The 19,382-nt window shown below is 33.4% G+C and overlaps 1 protein-coding gene across 1 annotated transcript in view; it reads left to right on the top strand.

Annotated features, from left to right (window-relative positions):
• The window catches only part of LOC124371168 (roundabout homolog 1-like), a gene marked incomplete at its 3' end in the record, with an annotated part of 83,249 nt that overhangs the window by 53,191 nt on the left and 10,676 nt on the right, over window positions 1-19,382 (top strand). Inside the window, 1 exon segment of the mRNA XM_046829481.1 lies at window positions 7,382-7,535. Coding sequence (XP_046685437.1) covers window positions 7,382-7,535 — 154 coding nt within the window.

Raw genomic sequence — 19,382 nt, 5'->3', positions numbered from 1 at the left:
TGCTGTCTCTAAGATACAAATTCCGACGTTTTAGACCACGCGAACATCGGAACTCTTCACAGATACGGATAAAAACGCATAAATTGTTTTGTTTTAACATCTATTAAATTAAGATGGTTTAAAAAAAAACTACTAGTTATAATGAAAGCAACATTTTTAAAGGTTAAAATCCTTATATATTTGTTTTCAAATTTGAAACATTTATTTAACGAGCTATTTTTCTAGGAATAATTATAAATTAGATTCACACGCTCAGTATGATCAAAATTAGAGCAAATGCACTACTTTCTGCTAAGGTTCCAATCACATTTTATCTCAAATTAAATCGAATCAATAGCATAATTTTTTTGATCAAACATTTATAGGATTGGAACATCGACACTGGCCTCTGCGAGGTTATCAAGCAGAATAAGGAGGGTCGATACAGTACAAGGTTGACGTTACTGATAAAAGGTGCAAAGGTGCAGACAGGTTTGAACCTGCGTTATCTCTAACAAAGATCCAAAGCCTGTTTTGGGGTATGAAAACACCGACAGTGATGCGATGCTAAGCGGAGCGAACGAAACTATCAAATACATGTTTACGTATGGAATATTAAGTACACAGATTGCGACGTGACATATGTGTATTTTATTCCATGTGTTTACTGTATTGTATACGAGTATTTCGCGTCATGTCGCTGTCTGTGAATTTGTACCCTACACCACTCAACCATCGCGTCGCCAAGTACAAAATAAAATTAAAAAGAGACATCGACCATATTAACATCTTGATTATAAATCTAAACAATTACACTATGCATTGATTTAATAAAAAATTATATTATGAAACTTACTCTAATCTCTCCAATACTTCATTTTTTGTTACTTTATTTCATTTTTTTCAGTATAATTCAGTATAATAGTGTGTTAGAGGTCGCTACAGTTTTTAAATTTATTTTGAATAAACTAATCTAAATTACTAAATAAGCAAACAATATTTGTTGGATATTTTAATTGCCGGCTAATGAGTTTAATAAAACATATTTAATGAGAAAAATCAATTACAGGAGTGCCCACGTGTGTTTAATTAAGTAGTCAAAAGTCTTTATTAGTAGCAATAATATAATCGAAAAATTATTTTTCCAAAAAATATTATATTTCCTTTAACGGCGTATTACATAACATACGTTTGATATATATTATAAGGATGTATTAAGTCTTCCTCTGCTATTTTAATAAGTTCTACTAATCACTGAAACCTTTTTTCTTTACTCGTACGTTTGATTTTTATTTTAAATATTCTTGCTATGTATGGTAACTTATATGCCACGATACAAGTATAGGAATTTTCACATTTAAAAACTTAAAATACTATTTGTTGTAGTAACACATAAATTGGTCGAATGTTATTGTTTGCGGATGAAAACTAACATATTTTTCGTAACAAAAGTAGATTTTTACAGCCTAGAAATAAGTTTTATATTTATTTACAAATTTATATATATATATATATTATATATATACACACACACACACACACACGCGCGCGTTCATGCGCACGTAAGTATGCGTTTATCGTCAATATTACCGCTGTCAGAAATATACAATAGCGAGCCAATCTGTGTGAGACACTTACGCCAAACACAACCCTTAAATCACTTCAGTTGACCCCAACTAACCCCGACTCTTAGAGGGTAGCTTGCTCTGATAACTAATATGAGGCGATTTATTGATTCGATAATTCCTCACATCACACCCTAGCCGACTGCAGACTGATGCAGTCAAGGGGTGGCAGTGAGGGGGAGTAACCTGCAGGGGAGGGGGGTAACTTGCAGGGGAGGTGGTGAGGCCAATAAACTGCCATCTGATCCTCCAGGGGTGTAAAACTTGCGATCTTGAAATTGAGCCGTCGAGTGCTTTTGACAGGCCCCAATTATTTCAGTGGGGAACAAGACGTGGAACGTGTGCTTACAATGTGGATTTTTCTACAGAAGGGTAGATTTTTCTTGAATTATAAAACCTAAGACTTTGTAGACACACACACACATTTCTTATTTAGAAAGGAACGAGTACAAAATTCCTGAATATGGGTCATTCCATGTTTATCATAAACTGGATCTCAAACTGAATTAAGGTAATTGAAGGTAGGAATTGAACGTAGGTCCCAATTGAATTGATTATTCACCGTATGTTCCATTGGTTACTGCTGAGTTGAAAATCTACCATTCAATTTGTATTGATGGAAATACTTAAGAGTTAACAGTGCAACGTGTAACGGAATATTTGGTTTTTGATCGGTTATTCATACGAGTGAAAAAACCGGATGAAGAGAACAATCACAGAATAGAGCGATCGCTCGATAATCGAATTCATTCGGATGGTCTATAATAATATAAGTACAACAGCTTAGCGTGGTGGAAACGTCATTGCCTGTCTGCGCATGCGTATTAACTGCGGCACAAGTTTGCGCTTGCCTACGCCAGTTTCTTTATTCACCTCTGCCTTTGACCATAGATGACCTACACTAAAAAGCATTAGCGACCTACACTCATATCAGTTAGTCTTACAGTTATGGTATGCCTTGACATGGCGTTCATTTAACTGAGCGTAATTAAATAACTCTATTTATAATAAATAGATAGCCGATGGTCGAGATCTCTAAGATGTTCGACTTTGGGTCTAAGTCAGGGATAGCGCAGGTTAAAATCATATCCGTGACTGTTGCACTGTTTACCAGTACTATCAACCTTGTACTGTATCGACTCTCCCCCTTATCGTGTGTGATAAGATCCTCGCACAGGCCAGTGGCCCATGAGGACGGGCAGAATAAGGCTTAAAAGGGTATCAGTATATCCATTAAAAAATACATTAAAAATAAGATAATTGTGAATAACTAAAATTAACTTGTACCTCTAGCGTCAATAAATTGCAGATTTTTGTCACATAATAATATTTTGGCAACCTTAAAATCTTATATTTTATCTACTAATAAATGTATTGGTCACAAATATTTTTTACTTGAACTAGATATATACTAATTTTTATTTACTCCCGAGTTTTGTACTCTCACTTAATTACCCAGCCAGTATATTAACTGTTTAAACTAGCCAATATATCAATTGTTCAATGTTACAAACACATTTCAAAGTGTTTGCGAGTGTAAAGAAATAGGGCTAAAAGTTGCTTTTATCAATTTTGTAAACACTATTTACAAGAAATTCTCAAATACTTTACTTATTCTTATGTAGAACTTCTAAAATGAGTAGAAAGATGAAAATGTAACTTTCTGTTTCATTCTTTGAGTGCTTAACTATTCTTTGAACAAATCATAACTCCTTTTAATTTCCATTCTGTTCTACATACTCTATTAGAGTAACCTGAACTTTACTGAATAACGTAATATTAATTTATATGTTTTTTTAATGTTCGCTTTTGAATATGGAAGGATTGTGGAATGTGGAGCCAATAGGATTTTAAGTTATCATTCAGTGACACAAGAAAGCTACGTTTCAAGATGTACAATCCGACCTCTTCGTCAGTTGGATAACTAATTAAGCTCATTATAATCTACAAAATGTGAGCAAATGAGAGCTTGAGGGACCTTAATAAGAGGTGAAAACACATAAAATAAAAGAAGCCTCAGTTTTGCATGCCTGTAGTGAAGGCTGCCATAAATCTACGTAAACTAAACGAGGAAATAGTAAAGTAAAGCACCGGCTCTAAACAATTTTACGAGCAACAAAGGGTATCTTTTAACAGCTCAACGATCTTAAAGAATCTCCAGGACAAGATGGACGAGGCTACTGGCACGCGACCTGCCGTGACACGTTTATCAAGCAGTCTGCTGTAACCTTTGTTGTGGTTACTACGGCTCATAAAACATATTCAAGTGCATCATTCACGTTAAATTAGTTGTAATATATTTGATTTAGTAAACCTCACGTTTATAGACCAAGAATATGCAATTAACATGATTCCGGACATTTGCTATCGTTATAGGTTATAAAAGGTACAACACAACGATTCAAAAATTAGTGTCTATCCTCTTCGTCAGGTGGGGAAGGTATTAATACATACAAAAATCAAAGAACAGAAAGAAGAAAAGTAGGCTTCTCATGTCTGTTTATATATATATATATATATATATATATATATATATATATATATGTATGTATTTTATTGATCGGGAACACAAGGCAAATTCAACTATGGTCTTAAATGTAAACTGGTTGACATATTTTCTTAATTGTGGCAACAAAACAAACTCAATATTGGTGGCGTAAATAATACACTAAAACCAGCAGTGATCGTACACATGTAATACCTACTACATTGCGTGCGAAGCCGTGGGTAACTGCTAGTATGGTTATAAACACAAAGTAAAATCTAATATTTTAGACTATACAAAAAAAATTTGTAGTTTAAAAATGTATTTTGTATATTAGTGGGAAATGTAATAGCTGATCATAAATGTAAATAACCTCAAGATATATAGAGTGCAAAATTATTTAAACCCACAATGGACTCTGCAACAAAATTCAGCAATGACATTTTTTAAGGAAAATAGATCTTTTATAGATTGAAAATTGCATTACAAGGTTGTCGCAGCCACATTATTTCTAAAATATTCTAAAAATCAGGGTTCCCACAGTAAAAATCTTTCTAGTTTCTTATGTATGATGGCATAGTAAAAGTTTTAAAACTTATAAATTTTAATTAAAACTTATCTTTTTAATTTTTGACATTTTGTAAACTGAAATTTATGCTAGAATTATACTGCATTTCTTTGTAAATTACACTATTTGGATTTATCTTCACTTGAGTTATTTTATGAGCATTTTCCCGATTACAAAATAGGTTTGGTGGGTTATGGAATTTGTCTTTTTCAAATGTCCCTATAATCAGTAAAAAAATAACTGTTGTAGAAAACCTTTTTAGGAAAATGATCGGTGTTGAAAGGGTCAATATCAATTAATTTTGTACCTTTAACAGCCATTACCGTATAAAATCCGTCATCGATTCATCCCTTTATACGTCATGCTAGAATAGCTAGTCATTAATCATAATCAAAGAACGCTGCACTTTTTTGAATGCACTAAAAGCCAAAGTAATCAATCATATTTTGTTGTTAATTGTGCTTGTTTACACTAAAACTCATCACCATAAGTCACGCCTCCTTGCAGCACAAGAATAAGCTTGAACTCATTAAGATAAGAGTTCATTAAGTGTGTCTCATTACTCCCAAGCTACATCTGCAGTTCTGATATCATCCCTTCTATTCCCGCCCTTCTATTCTTTTCCCTTTGCGCTGCCATATTCTTCCCTGTGACTATTCCAGGGAATAGAAACAATATCGCCCGTACCGCCTTTAGCTCTGGGTTTCACAATAAAAAAGTGAAAACAATAGGTTATGTACACGACACGACTCTTGTTGAGGGGGTTCTCATGCACCCTAAACTGTAATAATGAGGGAACACGAATGTGACGAGCTGGTAGTTATGATTATCTCCTAAATCCAAAAATAGTTCCTCCGGAATTGTCGAAAAAAAGTCGGCAGATTTTTTGTAAACAGAATTAATACACTATCTCTTACGGAATTAAAAAAAAAACAATATCTCCGTGGGAGTGCCGATGGCTGAGTGGTCTAAGAAGATGGACTTTGGGATTGAGTTAGAGATAGCGCAAGTTAGAATCTTGTCTGTGGCCGAAGCACTTTTTATCAGTACCATCGACCTTGTACTGTATCGACTCTCCCCATTATTCTGTTTGATAAGATTCTCGCCCAGGTCAGTGGCCCATGAGGACGGGCAGAATAAGGCTTAAAAGGGGTTTTGCTTCCCTTTAAAAATGATCTCGAAAACCGTTCAAAATACGTAAACCTTGTTCATTAAAAAAGGTTTAAAAAACTCATTACCACTACGGAGCATCTTTTTAATTTTTCCATCCTTTTAAGTTCTTATAGATCTGATTTGTGATTTTTTTAGTTCGAACGGCTGCTCTATTCGAATAAAATTACGTTCCAAGCTGGCCGTTGAACGTAACCGATTTATTTCGAAGATAAATTATTGTACCAAGTATGAACTTTTTTGAAATTCCTGTCACCGGTTCTTGGTCATAGACAAATTCTTACGAGATTTACATCTAATACGATTGAACTTCCTAGGGCACCACCAACTCTAGGGACGACCCTGAACCATCGAGGAATAGAGACTGATATTGTCAGATAGTCGTGGAGGGGGGAGGGGGTCAGAGAGCCCTGCTGAAGAAGTAACGAGTCCAATAAGATATCATCTGATAATCTAAGGGGTGGAAATCGTCTTGAAAACTAATTCCCAGTTGCTTTTGACAGATTCCAATTATTTAGAGTAGAATTGAATTCGGGGCTAGATTTTCTTTTCAGTCTGCCTTATTCCTTTCGTAAGATAATTAATTAAGAACTGAACGGTAATCTTGTGTTTACGTTATACAAATATAAAACAGCATGTGTGGCATACGTATAAGATATATTATTTCAGTGTCAGCGTGTGTGGATTATAATTTAACCTCTTTGCATTGTTAAAACTACTGTACTGGCTCACTTTCCATTAAAATACTACGATGAAAGATGTATGGGATGATGGCTGGTGATACTGATGTATGGGATGATGGCTGGTGATACTGATGCTGACGTTGAATTTGACAACGTTGCAGAGGAAGTGAGTGATGATGATCTGGGCTTTGAAAGTGAGCTATATAAGAGAGATTTTAATCAAGATTTTATGCTTAAAAATGCTTAGATTGTAAACAATTATAGCTAAAAAAACATAAAACCATGTTATTTTGTACAAATTGTAGAAATTCAAGAAATTAAGTTTGCAGTAATATACTACAAGCAAGTTGGTAGCACTGGTGTTAAATTTCTTTTAGCTAATGAGGGTGTTTACGAATTAAGTAAATAATATATGACTTTCGGGAAACCATCTCCTTTGTTTTAAGAACAATTCTAATCCGATAATACAATAAGTGTATATTAACTGAAATATACGTTAGCGTGTGCAATTGTCAAAAATTAAAGAAGTTACATAACTTCAAACAAAAAAATAAAAAACTAAAAAATGACAATACTAGTAATTTATTTCCAACATTCTATACTTATATTGGCATCTCCATTAGCTAAGTGATTAGCGTCCCAGCTCTTCACCTCAGGTACAGTTTTTCGTATCCCTGTTTTGGCATGGAAGTTTCGCGCGCCACCAAATGTTTCCAGAAAGGGGAAAACACAAAGATACACTTTGTCTAGATCGATACAGAACGAGATTGCATAGTTGCTCTGTGTCTGGCCTCTCCCTTGGTTAAAATATAAGGAGGTGTACGGTAAAATTAATCAACATAAATTTAATCCATCTGTTTTTCTGTTTCAGTTCTCCGAGATGAATTTCGGATCCAGCCGAGCAGTCAGAGGGTGGCGCAGGGGGAGGTGGTGGTGCTGCAGTGTTCACCACCCAGAGGTCATCCGGAACCTTCGGTTATCTGGAAGAAGAATGGTCAAGTCATTGACCTGGAGGGGAATCAGAGGTAATGTTGGATTTAAAGTTCCCCATTTTTGTAGAAGTTGTCCGTATACTCAGGATTCTAATTCGGTTTCCTTGGTAAAATCATTCATTTATTCGTTTATTTTGGTTAGTTTTATCATTTTTTGAATTATGGCACCATTTTCTAGAGCACCCCCCGTACTTTTGAATGGGTATTCAAATTACAAAAAAGATCAATTCGTATAGTGTATGGCCTGGGAGTACGGAAGAGGGGTAGAGATGTCATTATTCTGCGGAAGAGCTCTTGACTCTGCCTTTTGATGTGCAAACATCCAAAACTAGCCCTCACGTCCACATATTTTCAACGAGACTCTAGTCAACCTTCTAATCCTGTGTTCCGATTGAATGTCGTAAATAATCGATTCAGACAGTTTATTCGGTTTGCGGATTATCCGTGGAATCCAAGGTAAGAATTTTTAAATTCCAAAAACGCGCGCTGAAATAACTTTATAAAACTAAGAAACGAAATGAGAAACATTATACAAATAAACTAATACATTCTGCAAAAGCAACCTAGCGATCGTGTAATTTTTAGGATGCATTGATAGATTTGTTCAAGAAACAAGACGGGGCATCGCTTTTTGAAAACATCTTACTGATGAAACCTAAATAACTGATAAAGAAGACGTGATTCGAGAGCTGGCTGCATTCGTCTATCTTTATTGTAAACACATAAGAACAATGTTAACTCTCATGGACTTTTACAATCCGTTAAATTTTACATCTTTCATATTGCTTGCTCGTAGAATTATGGAAAATCATTTTACAAGATATAGTTTTTTATTTCTTTATATTTTTATTGGGTTACAGCAAAAATCTCAACCTTTGCTGTACTTTATCGTTTAAAGTTCAAAATATATACTCCAAAAAAGCATTTGGATGTTTATTAATTAAATCTCTAAAATGAGATGCGTCTCATAACACTACAGAAATTAAGAGCTCAGGACCATTGTTCTTATGGGGAAAACTATGGGGTTGTTCCAATAAAGCCGGCTCTTAACAAAGAAAAAACAAAAACCTTGACTATTTTTGTGTGAAAAACTACAAAATGTCATATGAAGTGTATAATGTAGTACTAGTGTTCTCAAGCACGATTGTCTATTATTGCATGTGTATATTATTTCGTAGTTCCTCTATTGTACCACTAAATCGTATATTAATGCAAGCGCACCTTATTTTGTAATTTCAACCTTTAAACTTTCTTTTATGGCAAAATAGGGTATGAGGAAACCATACCGTGTTTAACGTAATTAACATGCTTCACTGAGGCTGCATGTAAACTTATTTTGTGTTACTTAAATGTAATGTGTTACATGTGTTACTTTGGCACATGTTAAAATGTCACATGGCTGTGCTCAGTTTAATTACAAATTTATTTATTCTTCGAGTTTCTCGTTGCCATCATGTTTACTCATAGCACCAATGTTCACTATCGCTCAGCCAGATTCAATGGAGTGACATGCACCATCATCAAACTCGTTGCCACCCATGTAGAAATGAAGCACGTTGCAAAGTTTCAAGTCTTTATGTACATTTTTACCAGATATCGTACAATTTTTAGCTACTTTCGGCCATTTCGTACGTCAGATTTATAATTTTACAGGTTCAAATTTGTGATCCACATTAGATAATCGACAGTTTATTGTGTACTTTATGGTTGGCTGACGAGAAGCTAGCAATTATTTTGAGTATCACAAAAATCACATTGAATTAAAGGATGTAATTAACACAGTAGTTGTGACGCAAGTTCAATTCCATAAAAATATCAAAATTAATGCTACAAAGGCGCAAGGTATAACGTACATGTAGTCAAATATCAACCAAATGCTACTCAAGTACTTATACAAGTGGCTTCAAAAATGTATGTTGTGTAAGATTGGATACGTAAATATGCAAGAAACGCAGTTTCAGAATTAACGTTCCAGTAATGATACCTGACCAGAGCCACCCCTCTGAGATAAGTCACAGTAGCCATCCATTTATCACTGAGGGGCCTGCATTCAGACCCCTGCAGCATCTGACAGTACTGTGTCCATTATCCCTCCTCAATCATACCTCACGTAACAGCGGGGAGGAAACATCAATACTTTCTTATCCGAGCTTAGAGCAATGTGAACTTGCATGTCTTAGAAAACCAATTAGCAAGAATGTAGCCAAGAAAAAATTGGAGGGGGGGTGTCCAGACAAGTGATACCGTACATTGCCGTAGTGGAAAGGGGGTAAGGCCCCATTTTGTTCCTTAAAAATTCTTGACCCGTCTCTTTGTCGAGAATGACCTTTCTGCAGTACATGTCAGTAATACTGGATCATTTAAAAAATAATAAGTCGTTTACTAAAAAAGTAGTTAAAAAGTTTGAAAATTTTGTGGGGTCCGGACCCCTGGATCTCCTCGCTGGCTACGTCCATGCCAATTAGAATTGAGATTTAAGGTATTGAAATGTGTGTCCAGTTAATATAAACATCAAAAGTTCCCCCAACAAACGAAATAGAAAATGGCAGCCGAATCTCTCTCAACATATCTTGTGAATAGTTAGGTTACTTGTGTTACTATGTAACATGGTAAAGTGTCATATTATGAATCTGTTAACCACTTTTTGAATCTTGAGTTCAGCTGAAGTTCATTTTCCTCCTAGTGCAGCGTCTGGGATCTGACGCTGATGCAGACTTGACTGCAAGCCTGAAACCCTTGGCTGTGTTATGCGTAGAAAACTCGGTTGCTTCACCGTTCTTAGAGATCGTGTCTATCACATCGTAGTGCACTCAATTGTGCACCAGATAAGACAATGAGAATACTTCTTCTCCTGAATTACACTGTACATTGTGGTCTAGGTGTCCCTGATGTGGAAACGATGTATTTAATTCATTTGAGCTTCTTCCTCGCAGAATGTTTTTGGATCTCTTCAGAAGAAAATGACTTGACATTTCGAGAGTCTAGTTTGTAACCACCTTATATCCCAGACTGGAGGCAGGAAGATGAACTGGAACTTAACTCAACATTCACAATTAGCCAACCCTTCCCGTCATTGCTGCGTTTTGTGTAATCAGTTTGTTTACTGAAATTATTTATCCTTCGATTTTCACGTTGCCACCATGGCTACCCATAAGACCGTACAAAGATATTCTCTGCTGCTCAGACAAATCCGATGGAGTGACAGGCACCATCATTAAACTATTTGCATCATTTGTTACATTTATGCTTCAAGCAAGGTTTCAAGTCTACAGATAAGTTCATTTTCGAGATATGGTGCAAAAAACAGAAAGAAATTAAACATTTTCAGCACCTCTAATGATGGGTTCCGCTAAATCTCAGCCATTTATATTTAGGATATCCTTTTTATTTCACTTGGTGGGCATTACAATTTGAAAAAATAACAAAAATGTATGAAAAATGTAAATTTAATTATTAAAAAAAATGTCACTAACAATCCAGTATTGCCATCAACAACGATGACATGCCTCATACAAATAGCCAACTACTGCAGAATTATGACAATGATGCTTTTATTTGCCTGGCAAACAACATGTCAGTCAGTAAAAAATCATCAGAGTAACAAAGTTGAATTTATCATTAACACAACGAACCTTATTTTAATCATAGTTAGGAATATTTGTTAGGTAAATATTGATTTGTCTTATAGTATTAAAATTCTATTGTAAATTTGCAAAATAAATATTGCACGTCTTTGAATTTAGTTGACTCCATTTGAGAAGCAATTTATTCTTATAGCTTTTAGTGGAACCCTTGTAAACTTTTTGCATTAAATAATAACAGACAATTCATAATTTCCCCATTGAAGTTAAAGATTGCATATAAAATGAATGTTTGTCTGTATGTCCTTTATAGAACCCTAAACTATTTGACCGATCATTATTAACATTTGTATGTATTGAAGGCTCTTGGAGCAATTGGACATTTTTTTAAATATTACTAAATGTTAATAAAAACACTACTTTTCCGAATTGTTTATTTTTCGGACGAGGCCTTTCGAAACCAAAGGTTTTGTCTTCTTCATGAAACCTTTGGTTTCGAAAGGCCTCGTCCAAAAAATAAACAATTTGGAAAGGTAGTGTTTTTTATTAACATTTAGTAATATTTGTATGTATATTTATTTTTCTATGAAGAAGGGTTTATATACTAAGCCCACTGATGTAACTCGCCACCAGGCGTACAAAATATAACAGTTTTTCAATGCGCCTGCACATTATAAACTGCAATTACGAGACAGGTACATATATTAAATAGCCAAACACCATTTGAAGGCTCTAAGTTATGATGTATATTTGTCTTTACGATCAATTTTCTGGTTGAACTTAAAGCTTGAGTGTTAGACCACTTTATAATAAAGTACATGTACGTGTACAATGGTTATAAACATAAACAGATGTTCTTGATCGTGGCAACAAGGCAAACTCTATATCGGCATTGGAAATATAATTCATTTGAACCAGAAGTGCACATACACGGACAAAGCTTATGAAAAGCTTTTAGTATTGTATATTCGTTTATGCATATTTTTTGCCTTGCAGGAAAAGTTTGGACATTTTTTTAGTTAAATTAAATGATATGGATGGAAATATAGTAGATTAACTAGACTGTTGTAAATTACTAGTAAGATTCGCATTTAAGTAGATTAAGTAGATCCTAACAATTAACCATATGCCGTAAACTACAGACTTGTTATACTTGGCAATCGACGGTTAAATGTCGTTTCGTAATGACGTCATAATTATATTTGTAACAGTACAAAACTGTCGTATTGCTGTGAATCATGCACTATTTTAAACATCAGTTTCTGACTCGGTATTGACATTATAGCTGAGTACACAATGTGCATGAAACACTACATTAGCTATATAGATGTAATTATTTTCAATTCAGCTAATATTGTTTCTTTTTTCCGTTATTTTTTAATTTAAAAATTAGAACTTATTGATATAGATAAGTAGTGTTATAGTCTATTTTTACATTGATTGACGTATTTTGAGTTTTGTTCGTAAAACGTGCAAAAATTAAAAAAAAATTAATTTTCCAAAATTGTCTATCTTAACGTTATATGCAAGATTTAGAATAGCCATGTATATCTTCAATTTTCCTTCGTATGTTTCTATTAACGTAGATAATACAAACATTGCATAATGATAAGGAGCTTCTTGATATCTTCGATTTCCAAAATTTCAGGAAGAAAAAGTTTTTAATTAGAGTCTCACCTAATTTATTCGATATAATCAAAAACAGTTTCATTCATAATACAAACCGTATACCGAAATAGCCTAATCAGAATAAAATTCACAATCACTTTGAAATTCTATCATGACTAAAGTAACATGTGTTTATTTTTAATTTAAAATTCTTATTATATGTAGGCCTATGTAATGGCTGCCAATAGGTTTAGATTTATTGCGATCCAATTTTGGACAAATACGACTAAACGCTTAAGACCTACCTATCTTTACTCAGAGTCTATGATTTGAAAACCATATATGCTCATTAGCTCATGAACCTATGATTAAATCAATTTATTCCAAACAACAATTAATTATTATTTTATATGGAATGCTTAAAACGGGAGAAAGTTCTTCAGGAATTGTGCTTCCAAAATACAATTTGAATTATTATTGTAGCCAAATTTATTCTAATATACTGATATAACCTGCTTTTACTTGTCCAACAGAGAAATAGTTTTTTCTAAAATTAGGAATAGTATTTCATCCCGAAGTGATTGAACATAATTAGGGTTGAGCTTTGAATTCCCAACTTTTTGGAGCGTAATAAGCCATCATTGTTTTTATAATTTTTTTTCTCTGTTGGTATTTATATATTTTTTACTCTTTTTATTCATTTACAGTCTTTTTTCTAGTGTTATTTATTTTTACATAGTTTATTCGCACTGTTATTATTTATAATTGTATATATCCATGTGCCATATCTTATACAGTCATTTACATGCATTTAAGTTAAGTTACATATTTTTCTCAGTTTTTATTTACCACTATCACTAATTATTATATTTTTACTCTTGTTATTATTTTTTAGTTTCGTTCATTGTTATATTTTTATATAGATTAATTGCACTGTTATTATTTACTTTTTTTATTTATTCATATAATGTCACATTTATACAGTAATATATTTAAGTTAAATATTTTTCCCATTTATTATGTACTACTATCACTAATATTTATTATAATTTATACATTTCTTATTTATTGTTAGTTATGCCTAAGACTTAATTTAGAGTCCAGTTACGTGTTTGTTTTGGCCCTTTTCTTTTAAGCATTATTTAGTCATCTTATTATAAGTTTATAAATGTAAATTGGTTTTTGACCGTTGAAAGAAAATAAATAAATAAGATTTGAAACACATAAATTATAACAAAAATAACTCAAACTGCCTCTTCCGCACTTGAGTCTAAGGTAATTGCTTGAGGAGGAAACGGACCAGGAGGGTGGTCAGTGACAGTGGCGGGAATTAACGTGGTCTCCCTGACGGGGAGGGAGGTCTGCTGCTATCAGGGAGACGCGGGGAGGAGATGGTACAGGAGATAGTGTATTGTAGCGACATGCAGGGAGACTGATGTTGTAGCCATTACTCTGCTGACTGCCCCCCTCCTTCCCTCTTCACCCGTGCCCTGGACAGGGAGGTTTGATGGTTACAGCCAATTAGCTTTGTTGAATAAGTAATAATCCAGATCGATATCATAACACCACTTCAATTAGCGATGGTGCGGACGTTCTGTTTGTGATCCGAAGTTCCATAAATGTGGAAAACCCAATTTCCCCTTTTCAACTAGCGTATAAATTATGCAATACACCATCACCTTTTTAAAAGAATTGTAATTAAATGTGATATACTAAACAATAGTGCAATCATATCAATTATTTCTTACTGGATTTTAATGAAATGAATTTATTTCCCGTGTTACACGAAATACACTGATACGTGTAAGAATGTGTACTGAACACTTTATCCTGTGCGTGGGTAATTACACGTTGGAAATTACAGTAATTGTGAGCAGGAAAATATGTGTAACTAGCAGTAATAGAAACACAATTTTATAATCTTACTGATACAGAAATACAAAGAAAAATCTCTTATACACAAGAACTGTAACTTCAAAGGTATTCAAGAATATTATAAGAAATTAGATCGTTTTTCTTTCATAGTAAAATATTTTTCAAGTATTTTAAATTTTGTTAAAATCAAAACAATGGGTTCTCTAAAATTATCTATATTCTTATTTAAAGTGAGATTCAAAGTATTTAAGGCCGAAATATTGAGATAAACTATTGAGAAACTGAATCTACTTATTCCAAATCCAATTTTAAACTTCTTATAATTATATGTGTATCTTCAGGGTTAGATATGGTGTAGATCCCAAACACAAATCAGATTGTCAGAATGTTGTTACTCCCATTTTGAAATTAAATGTAGCAATAAGCAACAATAAAGCACTTAAAATAAGTAATTTGTTTAGTTATACATTTTTAATTAGTAGGTTGCTTTTTGTGTTAATTTTTCTTAAACAATGCCACCATGCTTAGGCGGCAAGACAATTCGAACCTTATTTTTTTAAAAAACCTTTATTTTAAATGGAAATAGAGGTTTTACATTTACTAAAGTAGTTTTATGTGAATAGAATTTTTCATAATAATAATCATTTCAGACACATTTTTGTTGAGAAATTTAATTACAAGTCACAAATGTCACGTTTGTTCAAGTTATAAATTTAATTTGTTTACCGTTCAATATCTCATTCAAATTTACGATTTAAGTCAGAATCCCTCAACAGAGAACGTTTATTAAAGCAATTAATCTCCAACCTACCTAGTTTGGAAAAACAGCTGTTAACACTTTTAAATTTTAAGTCTGTATCATCAAAGCATTTGTCACATGCTTAGTAACCTTAGTATTAGGTTTACTTAAATCGCGATAAAACCGTTGTAGCATAAGACATGATCGAATGTTCTCATTTTGAAAGAGACTAACAATAAAAAAATTGAAATTAAAAAACGAATTCTAGGAAGTTAGATAATACACCATAAATGTCAAAAACATAGAGTAAATTATAGGACAGAATAATTTTAACAGTGAGAGAATTGAGTTGAACTAGAACATTGTTACACATTCAACGATTTCAGTGGCCTAAATTAAATATGAGTTGTTTCCCGGAAATTTAAATTGTTGACAAAGAATTTGGCCATTTGGAAAAGATTACGATTAATTACGTGAATGTATTGTTAGAATCTTTGCGTCTGTGATGGTTTCACCGCAGGAGAGAGGTCCCGAACTTTAAATAGACGGTTTAGAGATTTCACTAGAGTTATTTTCCACTCTAGGTTTATGCAACAAAGTACTTCCACATTGGAAGTGTCCATGTTTCATCAGCTAAGTGCCAGGATAATGTGTTATACAGCGCCCCTGGCGGCAATTTCGCCAAGCTTACCCCGGCTCGGCCTGTCCGTAGAGTGAGTGACTCGCTATAGTCTTATCTGATCAGGGTTTTACAAGTAGACAATTATCAGAATGATCACGTGACCAACTGCACGATTAGGCAATTTACAGGTAGCCTAATTTATTTTTTTTTTTTAACTCGAGTTGTACAAATTTCTCAGTAAATTCTCAACTAAAATAAGCACATTAGTCAAAAAACACAACAGAACTCATCGGATAGTTGAAATGACCTGCCATCCTTTATGTATCCATAGAAATTTTAAGTAATAATGAAAATAAAATATATTTTCTATTATCAAAATTATAATTAGACGTGTGTGTATTTTTGTACGTGGGTACTTAAAAGATTGTATGGAAGGGGTGCACCGACCCACTTATTTTTATCATTGCTTGATAACATTCTAGGAAGCTAAAAGGTACAGATAACAAAAAATAAAACGTAGACTGACTGAACCGGTTATTACTGGGCAGTAAGATAAGGAATCAGATAACGCGATAAGGCGACTACTATTGTAAAGCAGGTATAACTATTAGAACTATTATGAAGTGAAAAATGCACAGAGACCTTGCTTCTGCGTATACTATATATGTCTGAAATATCAGAAGATCGGTTAAAAAAATCACATAATTATTCATAAAATTTTCCAAATGGCCAAATTATTTGCTAGCAGATAAATTTTATTTCCGGGAAATAACTCGAATTTAATTTAGTCCACTGAAATCCTTGAGTGTGTAACAACGTTCAAATTCAATTCAATTCTCTAACTGTGATATTTATTCTGTCATATAATTTACTCAGTGCCATTACTGGTAATGAGGGGTAGTGTCCGTAATGAGTTTAAAATTATTTTCAAGACATTTATGGTGTATCATCTAACTTCGTTGTATTCTTTATCAATTTTAATTTTTTTAATGTCTATCTCTTTCAAAATAACTTACGATACTGTATTATGCTGTAAAGATTTAATTGCGATTTAAATAGGCTTCGAGGGTGGAGACTCAAATTAATTACAAAGTGTAAGCAGTTTTTGCAAACTGGGTAAGCTGAGATTACTTACTTTTACAAACTTCCCTGTTGAGGGATTCTGACTGAAATAGTAAAGTTCGTTATTTATTTTAGTTTCAATAATTGTACAAGTATGCCTTTATTATATAAATCTTATTTCACATTTTGTAACCATACTGAACAATATGATTTACAGTTACAATACTAACTTTCAAATTATGTAATTAAAAACGAAGTTCTTTCTTAGAGACCTATTAACACGTTTTTTTAAAGTGACCCACATTGAGGTTCTCAGCGAATAGCCAACAATACAACAACTGAATAAACGGCAGCTCTCAATGTGGGCCATGTCTTGTCACAGTAAATCTGCTCTAAATCGGTTATTTATTATTCAACTTAAATGATTTTTGTGTCATTAGGTTTGTGATAAAATACTCTAAAATTGTAATTCTTAAGAAACACTGCTGGTTTTCAAGATATTCAAAATTTTTAATGGCCGCCATCTTGAAAGTACTAAAGATAATTTAATGATATTTTCTTCAGTAGCCTAACTAGCGTTCTTGTCATAAATATTTGAACCTAATTTGGTAGCCTATAATGTAATGTATTAGTTTTTGAGTGATAAATTTTTTAATATAACACCCATACAGACAGATGGGAAACTAAGGATCGAAGACCCAAGTTCATATAGTAAAATATGTTTGGCTTGACCTGAGCAATAACACTGTATAGCTTTTTCCAGAATTACGGGATGCCCTGTATAATACTATCGGAGTTGTTGAGGCGTCTCTATGATACAATTACCTCAACAAATGATACATTATTTTTTTATTAAATACGGTGCATTCCTTACTCCATTTAAACAGCTATTTTAGTTTAATGGTGCTCGGAAAAGATTGCAACCAATTTCAAACTGGTAAGAACTATTTACTTTGATATCTAATGAAGAAAGCGCTTGTAAAAATATAAGACGTCACTCCTGTTACCTCCCCAAGCAGATGATGCTTACTTTAAGAAATTGAAAACAGTGTTAGAATTTTTTGATACCTATGCCCTTTTAATGGGATTGCATCTCATCGCTGGAGCGCTTTTCAACTTCAAGACGGTTAACTGGTTTTCATATTAGGACAAAACATGTATTTGACATCTTGGCTACTTTCTCTGTAAGTGTGTTAAAAAATGTGTTTCATTAGTTACATTAGTTTTAACATTTAATTAAGTTTTGGAAATACAGGTGAATTTAATTTGGAGGTAAAACCAAATAATCTTTCATGTAATATGACTTTAAGGGATATGTAGAGAGTTTGACCATATGCTTTGATGAATTTTACATACTGTAATGTACCCAATAATACGTCCTTACTTTAATGTGCAAACTAATGATAATTTTTTACTCTATGTATACATTTAATCTTGTTTATCCAAGGTAGTTCAAACACGGAAAAATTCACGGGATGGATGTGGAGTACACTCTATGTCTGAGAGAACATTGGAAAAGGCTAACGGAACTATACGAGAACCAATAAGATTTACAGTCTTAGAGTTTGAAAATTGTGGGCGGAGCCGTGGGTTACAGCTAGTCAACAATATATCACAAATACCTCACATTGCTAATTACCTGCCTCCACAAGAAAAACTGAGACACGGTGTCCTTCATGGATCAGTCCTCGGTCCTTTCTTGTTTTTAATACACGTGACTGATGTACCGGTACTGTACTCGTACATTAAACACTGTACCCTGAGTCACATGTGCAGTGGCCTTACGCACGTGCAGTATGCAGATAACATTAATCTTCTTTCGAATTATCTGCAAAAATAGATACAAAAATATTTACTGCAAGATTAGCTTAATTTCTATGTATGGAATATTTCCATCCGAAAGCAGCAAAGAAGACCGTTCGGTCCGACCAATAATGGCGCTGTTGCCATATCGCCTCATTCCTGGCAAAAGCTCTCTCATTGCGGTGGCTTATATTTTTTTTAGAAAACCTACTTATGTTCCATCTCATTCACGAGGGGATGTTCAGCACGAATAAACGCTACTGAAGTCTATTATAATTTATGCGATTCAGGGTAGGGTAGTTTTTTACTTTGGTTCATATTAAACCATTTTTTATTTTATTTATCACCATCGACAGAAAATTTAATATAACATTTTATTTAGTATATTCTTAACCCGCATTAGTATGATCACATTTTAAGAATTAATTATTGGTAAATTTATTGAAATCTAGCTTGTTTTCACATTCCTATCTGACATATATGTTTTCTCTGCATTCGATTATATATATGTTTTCCAAAAGGATGACATTTTTTTCGTAATACTAAGTAAATAGTTATTAACCGTATAAAATATGACCTTTATAATTATT

The sequence above is a fragment of the Homalodisca vitripennis genome, unplaced genomic scaffold (genome assembly GCF_021130785.1).
Source record: "Homalodisca vitripennis isolate AUS2020 unplaced genomic scaffold, UT_GWSS_2.1 ScUCBcl_1025;HRSCAF=4121, whole genome shotgun sequence".
Lineage (NCBI taxonomy): Eukaryota > Metazoa > Arthropoda > Insecta > Hemiptera > Cicadellidae > Homalodisca > Homalodisca vitripennis.
The sequence above is the reverse complement of the archived record's forward strand: the minus strand, read 5'-3'. Positions and strand labels throughout refer to the sequence as shown.